This window comes from Sinocyclocheilus grahami, unplaced genomic scaffold, assembly GCF_001515645.1.
Source record: "Sinocyclocheilus grahami isolate Dianchi unplaced genomic scaffold, SAMN03320097.WGS_v1.1 scaffold293.1, whole genome shotgun sequence".
Classification (NCBI taxonomy): Eukaryota; Metazoa; Chordata; class Actinopteri; order Cypriniformes; family Cyprinidae; genus Sinocyclocheilus; species Sinocyclocheilus grahami.
In genome coordinates, this window is record NW_015505472.1 from 503,476 (window position 1) to 516,140 (window position 12,665).

At 37.9% G+C, this 12,665-nt stretch overlaps 1 protein-coding gene and 1 long non-coding RNA gene across 3 annotated transcripts in view; both read right to left on the bottom strand.

Annotated features, from left to right (window-relative positions):
- The window catches only part of LOC107600838 (metastasis-associated protein MTA1-like), a gene marked incomplete at its 5' end in the record, with an annotated part of 30,862 nt that extends 27,810 nt beyond the window's left edge, over window positions 1–3,052 (bottom strand). Inside the window, 2 exons of the mRNA XM_016292811.1 lie at window positions 2,692–2,785; window positions 2,894–3,052. Coding sequence (XP_016148297.1) covers window positions 2,692–2,785; window positions 2,894–3,052 — 253 coding nt within the window. The remainder of the gene's footprint in view (window positions 1–2,691; window positions 2,786–2,893) is intronic.
- A 667-nt stretch (window positions 3,053–3,719) lies between these two features.
- The window catches only part of LOC107600861 (uncharacterized), a 17,994-nt gene continuing 9,048 nt past the window's right edge, over window positions 3,720–12,665 (bottom strand). The window contains exons 2-5 of one of the 2 annotated variants that reach the window (XR_001610852.1): window positions 5,273–5,340; window positions 4,070–4,192; window positions 3,876–3,969; window positions 3,720–3,730 (exon numbers count right to left, since the gene is read on the bottom strand). This is a non-coding gene — a long non-coding RNA (uncharacterized lncRNA). The remainder of the gene's footprint in view (window positions 3,731–3,875; window positions 3,970–4,069; window positions 4,193–5,272; window positions 5,341–12,665) is intronic. The other variant, XR_001610851.1, reaches the window with a different exon arrangement.

A 12,665-nucleotide genomic window follows, 5' to 3' on the forward strand; every position in this document is an offset into this window, starting at 1 on the left:
CTGATTTAATTTTCAATACAATCAAAAACTGAGACGCAAGATGGCAAGCTGCATTTGAATGAAACGAGAGAGCGCATCCGCGCCTCTGCGGTGATACAAGAGACATGGGGCGACTTCCAAACAGAAGTGAGCATCCCTATGCCCTACTCCCTTCGAAGGGCAGAGCCCTTGAAGTGTGTTCTTTGAAGGGTGCAGGGTATTACTGTCTCGTATAAGCGTTTGAAACTCTCTTGGCAAAGGGAATGACTGACCAAATGTTACCTTGACAACGCTGCGCGTGCGTGCAGCATTCAGTACTCCATCAGTTGTTGCAAATAAATATGTATTATTATTATTATTATTTTATTCAAATATTGTCTAATTGTGTCTTATTTCTACATAAAAAATGCAAAAAAAAATTTTTTTTGTAGGTATTGGGACATTACATGCATGTACTGAATTTTGTACACGTACGGGGGCGCTTCATTGAAATTTTATAGGTGGCGCTATCGAGCCATTTTGCCACACACAATTCTGAAACTCATATCAGATGTAAATTTTCGCCAGTTCTGATGCATGTGCAAAGTTTCGTCAGTTTTGGAGCATGTTTAGGCCCTCAAAAATATGATTCAATTTGGAGAAGAATAAACAGAGCAATTCCAGGAGGGCCCTCACACCATTGGTGCTCAGGCACTAATTACATTCATTTTAAAGAATTTAAAATAAAAGATAAAACTGTCCCTATTTAATAAACATCACTAGTCTTATGTATCATATCAAAAACGGACCAAAAATATATATATTATTATACCGGTATATATTAAATATTTCTTTATAAAACGGATAGTTCCGGTCCTTGATTCTGATTGGTTGAGCCACGTTCGAAGCTGTTGTAAATTAATCTACAAACATACACCTTTGTTTACTTTGTGTGTTGCTTGGCAATCACTTTGTTGCAACCACAACTGTTTCTGAAGAACTACAATGTTTGGTGGAAGAATACCGTTTTTATTAATATCATTACACTTTATTTGCTCGGTTTTATTTTGTGAAACCTATCTACGTATATGGAATAAGCGTTTTATAAAAGCAATAAGCCCCGTGAAGCCGTGGTTTACAGTGGATTTATAACCGCTTCACTTCGCATCGTGCCTAACAACGCACCTTAGCTGTTATAAATTCACTGTAAACCATGGCTTCTTGGGGCTTATTGCTTTATAGAGAGAGAGAGAGAGAGAGAGAGAGAGAGAGAGAGAGAGAGAGAGAAAATATCAGTCAATACTATTCTAGCCTAATAAGTTTTATCCGATAAAATCTAAATGGATAAAATCAAGCCCCACCTATTACTTTCTAATGAATATTCTGTTTCACTCAGAAACTTGTAATACAAAATTCAAGTGTGTGTGAATGGTAATTCATGTTTTTAAAGAAGCAAATGTACACTTCACTACAAGGTGCCTGAAACTGAATATTGAAAAGAGATGAATTCTAGAACAAACTTTTGAAATATAATGCACGATCACTTGGGATAAACTGACTTTATTCTAGCTCTTTATGATAACAGACACCAGGCGGATGTCTCCGGAAACAAATTTCAGGTTCAGTGAGCTGATTGTGGGTGGCCATTGTGGACTGCAAACAAACTGGAAGACAGCTGCCTAGAAACCCTCCCAACACAAAGGCTCCAAAAAGTAAGCAGCAGAATTATGCTGCCTAATAAGTTGCTAAAAAAAACGTATTTTGTCCAAATCACATTTGATGTTATGAGGTTCCATTTCAGTTAGGATGCATCCGTAGAGGGTAGCTGTATATTTAGGTAGTAGACAGCAAGCCACAAACAAAACTTTCAATGAATAATGAATTTTTCAGTTGAATACTTAAATGTTCAAGTCGGCATGATATGAAAATTCACCCACTCTATTTTGTAAATGCATTTCATATATCTTATTGTGAACAATTCATCCTTCTCGCTTTATTTTTTTCTGAATTCTGTTACGATTTAATACAAATTTATCATCAAAAATTTAGTCTAATGAAATTAATAAGGTAAAAACTAAGGTAATTTACAACAAAACATTGACAAAAAATGCAAATAAGATACCACACAAAACTGTATAAATTAAACATGGATGAAAAAAAATTCTTGGTTGTATGATATTTCTTAGAAAAAAATAACATTATTACCTTGAGAAGTACATTTAGTATACAATAGTAAATTATTTCTGTCATACTTTCTTCAAGTAAAACCGAACATTTATTTTGGCGGTTTGTCATGAAAATCTTTCAGTTTCAGTCTGTGTTCGACAGTGGTCTTTCTCAAATGAAATAAAGAAAAGCTTGTGAAGTGACTAAGAACATCTCTGGAGATGAAGTTCATGTGAACTCCTATATTGAGACAGCAGATGCAGAAAACACCGTAAGCCTCAAGTGCGAGTTTGTGTAGTATTCGAAACCACACCTTTCATTCTCAGAGACAGGCAGAACAAGCAGACTTAATGTTAGACGACATGCACTGACAAGCTATTGTCGCCTTTACTTCTGCTGTGTGACAGGCTGTTAGATTAATCCATATTGAGTAAACAGGGTTTATCATCGTCATCAACATAAATTTCATTGTGATCTCGATATGATATTGTTTATTGCCCTGCCCTATCTCATCCTACATTTCAGCTCAAAGCATTGTGGGTAAAGTAGTCTTTGACAGCTACTCACGTGCATGTTTATCAGCAAGGGCAATGAGTGTTGTAGAGATGTCTCTGCGTCGGTAGAAACACACCACTTTGGCCTCCACGTTCCCATTCGCCGTCTGCAAACGGAAACAGAGTTGTCACAGCAACAGCTTCTAGACCAATCAGCTCCTGGGGAAGCCTCAATATGCAAACTGAGGATCAAATCATAACCATGACCTAAACACCTCTGCACTTCCTGGCTGATTTGAGAGGGTCTCGTGATGGATAGAAGATGAGGAGGGCAGACAGGGGGGGTGCAGTGTGATGTTAGAGGATGCTAAAGGCTTAAAAGTGTGAACACTGTAAGAAAAAAGATAGAAAGCTGTAGCTTTGAGATTTTTCAGTCATTCAGGTGTGGGGTTTTGTCAAACGCTCACTGCAATACTGAAGCTTGTCACCCTTTGCATATTTAAAGGTATCACAAAAGGTGAAATTTTAAAGAACATTCTGGCCACTATTTTCAATAAAATAAAAGTAAACGAGGACTTGGGCTCTCGAGTTTCAAAAAAGACAAAGACCACCATAAAAGAATGATAAAAATGAGTTGAACTAACGAACTGAATCAGCTCAATTAGTGAACGAATCAATCAGACCAAGAGTTTAGAGTTAGGCCTATGATTTAGCCTGGTTTAAAAGATCTGGCTTGTCTAAAGATTATCGACTCAAAAGAATGATGTGCTCCTGAATCGGAAATTGCTACTTCTCTCATAAATACACAGAGAAGAGCTGGAGCAGATTTTGGTCTGTTCCTCACATAAATCCATCCTATGACTTCGTGTTATTTTACTATCATTTATATATACACACTATTACAGTATTTATTAGCATTTTGAATATTTTTCATTTTAATTTAAGTTTAATCAATTTTATCGTGTTTTTGTCATTTTTATTTGAAATATTTACATTTATCTTTAATTTTCAGTTTAATTGTTATCAAAACAACATCTAGTTTTCATTTAAGTTTTTAAAATTTAAGTTCAAGTTATTTATAATCATTTAATATTTATTTTCTTTTATTTCTCCTTTAAATTAATGAAAACAATAGTTTAGTTTTAGTTAACAAAAACAACACAAATGGCTTCAAAATATTTAGAATATAGCACACAAGCCGTACGTACATTTCAGCTCAAAGCATTGTGGGTAAAGTAGTCTTTGACAGCTACTCACTTGCATGTTTATCAGCGAGGGTGATGAGCGTTGTAGAGATGTCTCTGCGTCGGTAGAAACACACCACTTTGGCCTCCACGTTCCCATTCGCCGTCTGCAAACGGAAACAGAGTTGTCACAGCAACAGCTTCTAGACCAATCAGCTCCTGGGGAAGCCTCAATATGCAAACTGAGGATCAAATCATAACCATGACCTAAACACCTCTGCACTTCCTGGCTGATTTGAGAGGGTCTCGTGATGGATAGAAGATGAGGAGGGCAGACAGGGGGGGTGCAGTGTGATGTTAGAGGATGCTAAAGGCTTAAAAGTGTGAACACTGTAAGAAAAAAGATAGAAAGCTGTAGCTTTGAGATTTTTCAGTCATTCAGGTGTGGGGTTTTGTCAAACGCTCACTGCAATACTGAAGCTTGTCACCCTTTGCATATTTAAAGGTATCACAAAAGGTGAAATTTTAAAGAACATTCTGGCCACTATTTTCAATAAAATAAAAGTAAACGAGGACTTGGGCTCTCGAGTTTCAAAAAAGACAAAAACCACCATAAAAGAATGATAAAAATGAGTTGAACTAACGAACTGAATCAGCTCAATTAGTGAACGAATCAATCAGACCAAGAGTTTAGAGTTAGGCCTATGATTTAGCCTGGTTTAAAAGATCTGGCTTGTCTAAAGATTATCGACTCAAAAGAATGATGTGCTCCTGAATCGGAAATTGCTACTTCTCTCATAAATACACAGAGAAGAGCTGGAGCAGATTTTGGTCTGTTCCTCACATAAATCCATCCTATTACTTCGTGTTATTTTACTATCATTTATATATACACACTATTACAGTATTTATTAGCATTTTGAATATTTTTCATTTTAATTTAAGTTTAATCAATTTTGTCGTGTTTTTGTCATTTTTATTTGAAATATTTACATTTATCTTTAATTTTCAGTTTAATTGTTATCAAAACAACATCTAGTTTTCATTTAAGTTTTTAAAATTTAAGTTCAAGTTATTTATAATCATTTAATATTTATTTTCTTTTATTTCTCCTTTAAATTAATGAAAACAATAGTTTAGTTTTAGTTAACAAAAACAACACAAATGGCTTCAAAATATTTAGAATATAGCACACAAGCCGTACGGACCACTTCTATGAAAACGTATTTTCTTTTTCTACTAATTTTGGAGCCTGAAAAAAGCCCCAGTCTTTGTTCTCTTTCATTACAAACATTTTTCCACTCTCTTGCAATTGCATTGCCATTTGCGCATATTTCCTCACAAGAATGTATACTAAAAGAATACTGCGACTTGGCTACAATCCAGGCTTAAAGCACTAAAGGTTGACCAGCTTCAGCCTTGTAGTGTTTGACTGGCTTTTAGCAACACACACACTCGTTCATCACTCACCTTGTTGAGTTCCTCTATTCGCCTGATCAGCAGTGGGTTACTGGAGGAGTTTTCGAAGTAAACATAATCTGTGAGGAGAAAAAGAAACAACCATTAGTGTTCACACACCTACAGTCTGTCAGCGACAGGCAGCATCTCCTGTCACGCTCCCACACCTGCTGAGGCTTACCAGATTGTTTCAGAGACTAAACGAAGCATTCTCCGCCGGGATACATGGCTGGAGCGCCGCTGCCTTTTGGCGAGTTCCCCAACAACAACACTTGAAAACAACTGCGTTGACACTGAAAAGCTATGGCGTTTGTAACTCAACCTCATAGATAACCTTCAGCATCCACTTTTGACTGGCACCAAACGACATGCCACTATCAGGACAATCACGGGTAAAACACAACATTAAACCCAAACAAGACAGACATGACACTTTTTTTGTCTTGATGGTTAAAAAAATGTATTGAAAAATAAGAATGCAATTCAAATACACAATTTGAATAAAGCTCTTCTATCATGAGCATGCAGACTACTTAACTTTGGAATTCAATTCATTTTGAGTTTCAAAATGAAACTCAAAAAACTCATTAGCAAAAGTGTCTGGGTGATACAATCATCCTGATGTAATAATGAAAGAAAGAAAGAAATGAAATTCTTGAAAAGAAAGCCGAAGTATTGTTTGAAAAACATTGTCTACCAAATCAAGGTCATGTGTTGCGACCAATAAAATCACCAACATGCAGAAAGAAAGAGAGAAAAAAACAACCTTCAGCATCCACTTTTGACTGGCACCAAACGACATGCCACTATCAGGACAATCACGGGCAAAACACAACATTAAACCCAAACAAGACAGACATGACACTTTTTTTTGTCTTGATGGTTAAAAAATGTATTGAAAAATAAGAATGCAATTCAAATAAAGCTCTTCTATCATGAGCATGCAGACTACTTAACTTTGGAATTCAATTAATTTTGAGTTTCAAAATGAAACTCAAACTCATTAGCAAAAGTGTCTGGGTGATATAATCATCCTGATGTAATAATGAAAGAAAGAAAGAAATGAAATTCTTGAAAAGAAAGCCGAAGTATTGTTTGAAAAACATTGTCTACCAAATCAAGGTCATGTGTTGCGACCAATAAAATCACCAACATGCAGAAAGAAAGAGAGAAAAAAAACAACAGGAAATTGTCAGAGACCACCCCTGCAGAACGTCATGAGTGTGTTTCAAGGTCAAAAAGGCTCTTGTAATTTCAGATAATTTGACATATATATATATATATATATAAAATGTATGTATGAAGATGTGCACACTCACATGTATTCAAGGCATGAGGACAACATGATATCTTTAAAGTCATTCAATTCAAACTTTATAAAATTTCTAAGAACATAGATTTTTAAAAGCTTCTTTTATCATAGAGCCACTTTAGCCATTGACCCTCCTACCAATTCTCTCAGATCTTTCTTTCTTGTGTCAACCCTCCTTTCCCGATGTATTTGTGTGTGTTTGTGTTCTGTGTGCGTGTGTGCTGTTGGCCATGCTCCAGGGCGTGTGGGCTCTGTGCAGGCGTACGGCTCTGTGGGACGTCCCCCACAGGCCTCAAGCTTGGTGGGGTGCCTGGTCTTAACCCTGTGCGTGCCAGGACCTCTGACAGATTACACCCCGCGTACAGCAGACGGTATACACATACACACACGCTACCACAGTAATCCCATGATTTGGTGGTGGGGGGCAGGGGGACCAGAACATCAAGTCTGGCAAAAACACGCTTGCAAACTCAGTGTTTGGTAGCACATCCATGTGAGCCAACAGTTCCTGTTTCAGAGGGAAGTATGTTTACTAATACATCAAAATGGATGATTTTCCTGAGAATTTAAAGGGCAATAAAACAAGTGGGACTAAACTCCAGAAGAATTACAAACTTTGGTTTTGAAATACAGCACCATCCTACAACCCTTTTTTCTGCCACTTTTGATGAGAATAAAAAGATCGCATAAGAATTATGTAATGATAGAGAGGGCATGAGACATGCCAGAGAGAAAACCTGTATGCTTTTCTTTCTTCTGCTGAACACAAAACAAGATCTTATCAAATAAATGTTGTCAACCAAACAGTTTTGGTTCTCAGAGACTTCCATTATATTTTAATGTCTATACAACGTAAGTCAATGGGAAACGAAACAGTTTCATTACCAGCATTTTTCAATATAACAAGTGTTCAGCAGAAGAAAGAAATGCAAACAGGTTTGGAACAACATGAGGACGAGTAAATGATGACAGAATTGCCATTTTTGGGTGAACTATCCACTTTAAACAGATGTAGTGTCTCAAAATATCATTAAAAGTTTTACAAATGTGATATTCTCTATATATGAAAGAGATTATAATACTACATAATATGACTTAAAGGTAATATAATCAGTCAATTAATACAATTCAATTAGAATATATTTGACATTTAATGATGTGTTACATGGAGCAGGACGAAACTTAGATTTACATGTAACAGATAGCTTTTATCACCTGTCACTTTATACCGTCAGGCCTGGAGCGAACACAGTGCTGGCCCTGATCAAATAAGCTCAGTCTACGGCACCACTGGCTGTAAAGGGACAGGAAGTGACTTTGGAACGTTCTCTACACAGTCTCGATGATCTAATGTTGTCTTGGAAAGTCTGGGAGGCAGTGTTCTAGGGCTGTCAAAATGGCTGAAAAACTAAATTCGAATTTTGTACTTAAATATTATTTGAATTATATTCTAATTTTAAATGCATAATTTCAGTTAGGGTGAAGAAAAGCTTTTGGCTTCCCTTCTGAGGCCACAATCGGGCGCATTGAGCAAAATATTAGAGCCCTGCACGGGCCTCAAACGTAGGCCCTAGCCCGGCCCTGGCCCGAGACGCTCAGGCCCTAGCCCGGCCCGTGTCCGACAAGCTTATCAGAATTACCGGCCCAAGCGTGTCTTTTTTCCCCTTCTCCCAAACAGCTTCTACTACTGTTTCGGCTATTAAAATAGTTTAGTTTTGTATGTAATAGCAAAGTGATTATGTTTCGTTTCTTTATGAAGTTAATTTAAAAACATTTGGAGCATTTTTTGTTCGTTAAATATAAGTTTTTGTTTTTTTAAAGTAACGACCAAGCGGCCAGCGGCAGACAGTGAGCCTATGTTTGATCAATTTAGCCTTATCAAATCATCACGACTTGCCTAAAATAAAATCTATAGATATAAAACAGTTCAAGCATATAACAATGTTTAAACGTTAAACCTAGATAAATGTGCGCTATATCCAATAGTTTGTGCGGAGAGCGGAAGCTAAAGCACGCTTTGCAGGACATAGAGGCGCCAGCGCGATCACTTACATTTTTTTCAGTCTACTTTTATTTGTGTGCACTCACAATATCAACAAAATGTTGTGCTTTCATAAAATAAAGATAACAAACATGAATAAATGTATCTATAGAAAGCTTTAAATTACTACTTAACGAAATAAAACAAATCAAAAACAAAAACTTTCATTATAATCCGTAAAGATGCACTTCTCTCTAAAAGGCGCATCTGAGGAGATGGCGAGTCAGGATCGGCAACTCCTTACGACACCGACTCAGAAAACACTAGTTTATTAGTAAATAACTTCACTATCTCCTTACTATTTCCCCCTGTCACATTTATAGTAATTACTTTTGCCGGTGCTTTGCGGCAGGCTTAAGCCTATTGCTTGCATTTGAACGCAGAACTGTTCAGCTGCGCTGACAGCACGCACCATACATACTGCTGCTGCGGGACACTAAACACCGTCAAGCAGCTCTTGACAGTAGCGGTAGCACGGTCTTGTGTCGTTTCCACCAGCGAGGCCATTTTTTTCATCACTAGCCTAGTTGATGGATGTCTAAAATATAAAAATAAGGAGAAGCCTAAAACAGGCCCGAGGCCCGGCCCGCGTCTGAACTATGACGTGAAAATTGGCCTGAAGCCCGGCCCGAGGGGTGTAAAAAAGTCGGGGCCCACCGGGCCCGGGCTGAAATGCAGGGCTCTACAAAATATTCAATTTATAAACCAATTATAATTAATTAAATTGCTTAAACAACTATAACAAAACAGCATCATGTATGTATGCATAGTTTAATAAACAGGGCGGAAAGCCAATCACACGGAGTACATTTTTCAATTAAAAACCTGAGATGCAGTGGGATGGGGAAAAAACCCACCATAAAGTCTCAATATATGGTTTTTTTCAAAGTTAATCTTGCATTAACTAGGGGAAGTTGTGGCCTAATGGTTAGAGAGTCGCACTCGTAACCCAAGGTTGCGGGTACGAGTCTCATACAGGCAGGGATTGTAGGTGGGGGGAGTGAATGTACAGCGCTCTCTTCCACCTTCAATACCACGACTGAGGTGCCCTTGAGCAAGGCACCGAACCCCCAACTGCTCCCCGGGCGCCGCAGCAAAAAATGGCTGCCCACTGCTCCGGGTGTGTGTTCACGGCGTGCGTGTTCTCTGCTGTGTGTGTGCACTTTGGATGGGATAAATGCAGAGCACTAATTCCGAGTATGGGTCACCATATTTGGTCACATGTCATGTCACTTTCACTTTAATTTTACATGGTTTTAAACACACGGCTCCTTTGTGCGAGACGCGAGTGCATCGGTGATAGATGTCCCTCTAGAAAATGCGCGAAATATGTGTTCTGTGTGAACAGCTTGGTTTCGGTTTTGATGTAAACAAGATCTTCTCCGCATTGATGTTCTCCTTTTCCACAATATTTTTAATGAACAACGCAGCAGTGCCGCATCTAGTGGCTTCAACTGGATAGGCTAACAAAAACATTATAATGCAACGACACTTACATCATCATCGCATATCATGCGTAAACTGATAAGGCTGCCTGACACACATCTAAAATTTGTAGAATGTGGATTTTTACTTTAAAAATTCAACAAATATTCGAAATTCTATTTTTTTTTTTTGACAGCCCTAGTATGTTCTTGTTTGTTGTTTTTTATTATACCAAAAAGTGTAGGCTGGCTGTTCTGCAAACATGTGATCTGTAGCACATTGTAGAAGTAGATCCAATATTTTCTCTGTTTTTAATGCATTTTTTTTTTAGTTTATATCAGACAAATTACACTACCGTTCAAAAGGTTGAAAGAAAATAATTATTTTATTCAGCAACATTGCATTCAATTGATCAAAAGAGAGAGTAAAGACATTGCAATTGCAAATATATTGAAAAACACGTGTTATATACAATTTGTAGCTTCTCTTTCACTTTAAATGCTATATTTAACATAGGCATTCATGGATACAAAAGAAAACTGGTTAATATATAGCATCAATAACCAAGAGCCCTAAAAATGCAGCAACTTGAGCAAAGTAAGATTCAGCGATCTTGTTTGCACAATGACCATGTATTGATCTAAATTTCCTGTAACGGGTTTTCAAACTGGGATCCTATGCTAGGGGATCTGTGGAAAATTTAATTCCCCTTTTCACTCTGGCTTTTAACTATTTTATTGTATTTTACGGATATAAACCTTTATATTTAAGGAAGAGGTCTCTCAAAAGGGGATCATCATATTTTGGTGTTCCCAGAAATAGTATAGATGAGATCCACACTTTCAACTTACAACAAGGACAACTACAAGCAATAAAGCAAAACTTTATTGATTGCATAGTAAAATGGATTTTTATTCTCGTTATTGTCATTTGCTGCCTGCGAAATTCAGTGTACAGCTTAATTCAGTGACATAACTGGGGTGATGGGATCTCGAGAACTTTGGGACCTAAAAAAAAATGGTCGATGACCAAAAAAGGTTGCGAACCCCTGACATTCACAGTCCTGAATCTTCCACTCCATCTGAGATTCATTCAGCCATGTGCGTCTGACTGTATCTATCAGTGTGAATGTGTAAGACTAGGACCACACCTCTTTGCTGCTTATTTAATGAGTACAAGTTCTACCAGAGGCCTCCCGGTTCAGAGCAAAACCCGACATGGAGTCAGAACCTCACACAGAAACTGGTAGAGAACCGAGAGGAGCTTGCAGAAGACCTGGGAGCATCACCACCGTCTCTCACAGCTTCTGCCAACCCTCCTGCCATCTCCGACTGCCTGTGCCCACAGCGATTGATGTGCTCCCATCCCCCCACCAATCAGTACGCGACAAGCCTGTGACATCACAGTGCAGTCAAATTTCCTGTGATCCAATCCGTACATGTTGCCGAGCTTACTGAGACTGAGGTTGAAAGAAAGACAGACAGAAAGCGAGAGAGGGAGAGAGTTAAGTGCAGGGAGTCTAACCAGGCCAGAGGAAGTTGAGTGAAGAGAGACAGACAAAGAGCGAGAGATCCAACAAACAAGCCAACAGTCATTTAAAAAAAAAAAAGCCTTTGCATGGATGAACACTCAATGTAATATATTTTTATTAAAAATATTTACATAAACTTCTCGACCTCATTAAATCGAAGATCTAAAAGCATGCAAGCACATATGCAATCAGGCTGGACTTCAGAAAGTGTAGGCTGCCCAGTGTTGGACTCTCCGTGGCCCAGCCGCTGCAGAGACCCAAGCCTGCACAGGTCCTGAGAGTGCACAGAGGCCATTCAATCCCTGTTTTAGGACAATCAGACCGGGACCCACGAGACATCCGTTACTATGGCAATACCAGTTAATTCAAGCTTATGCGCCAAACACATACACAGAGCATTAGTGCAGCTCTTAGTTTATTCTTGCTCTCTGCCTCCGGCTCAGGGATTCGGGTTATACAACACCTTCTCCAACAATACGGAACCATGAGGAAAAAACAGTGGTGGGCCGGAACGCACCGGACACCTAAACTTGCTGGATATAAACCAGGAACTGAAAGACAAAGATCATATTATACTCTAAATGATTCACTGTAAATAGTAGGGACTGGTCCGATATTAGTGAGGTTGACATTTGGGGTTGGTATGTTTTTTTCAATGTTTCTTCGCTCACCAAGACTGCATTTATTTGAGTAAACAGTAATACTGTAAAATAGTATTACAATTTAAAATGATTTTTAAATACATATATATATATATATATATATATACACATATATATACAGTGGTGTGAAAAAGTGTTGGCCCCCATCCTGTTTTTTTTATTTTTTGCACATTTGTCACACTTAAAAGATTCAGATCATCAAACAAATTTTAATATTACACAAAGATAATGCAAGTAAATACAAAATGCAGTTTTTAAATGATTATTTATTTTATTAAGGGAAAAAAGCTGTCCAAACCTGCCTGGCACTACGTGAAAAAGTAATTGCCCCCTAAATCTAATAACTGGTTGTGCCACGCTTTGCAGCAACAACTGCAATCAAGCGTTTGCGATAACTGGCAATGAGTCTTTCATATCGCTGTGGAGGAATTTTG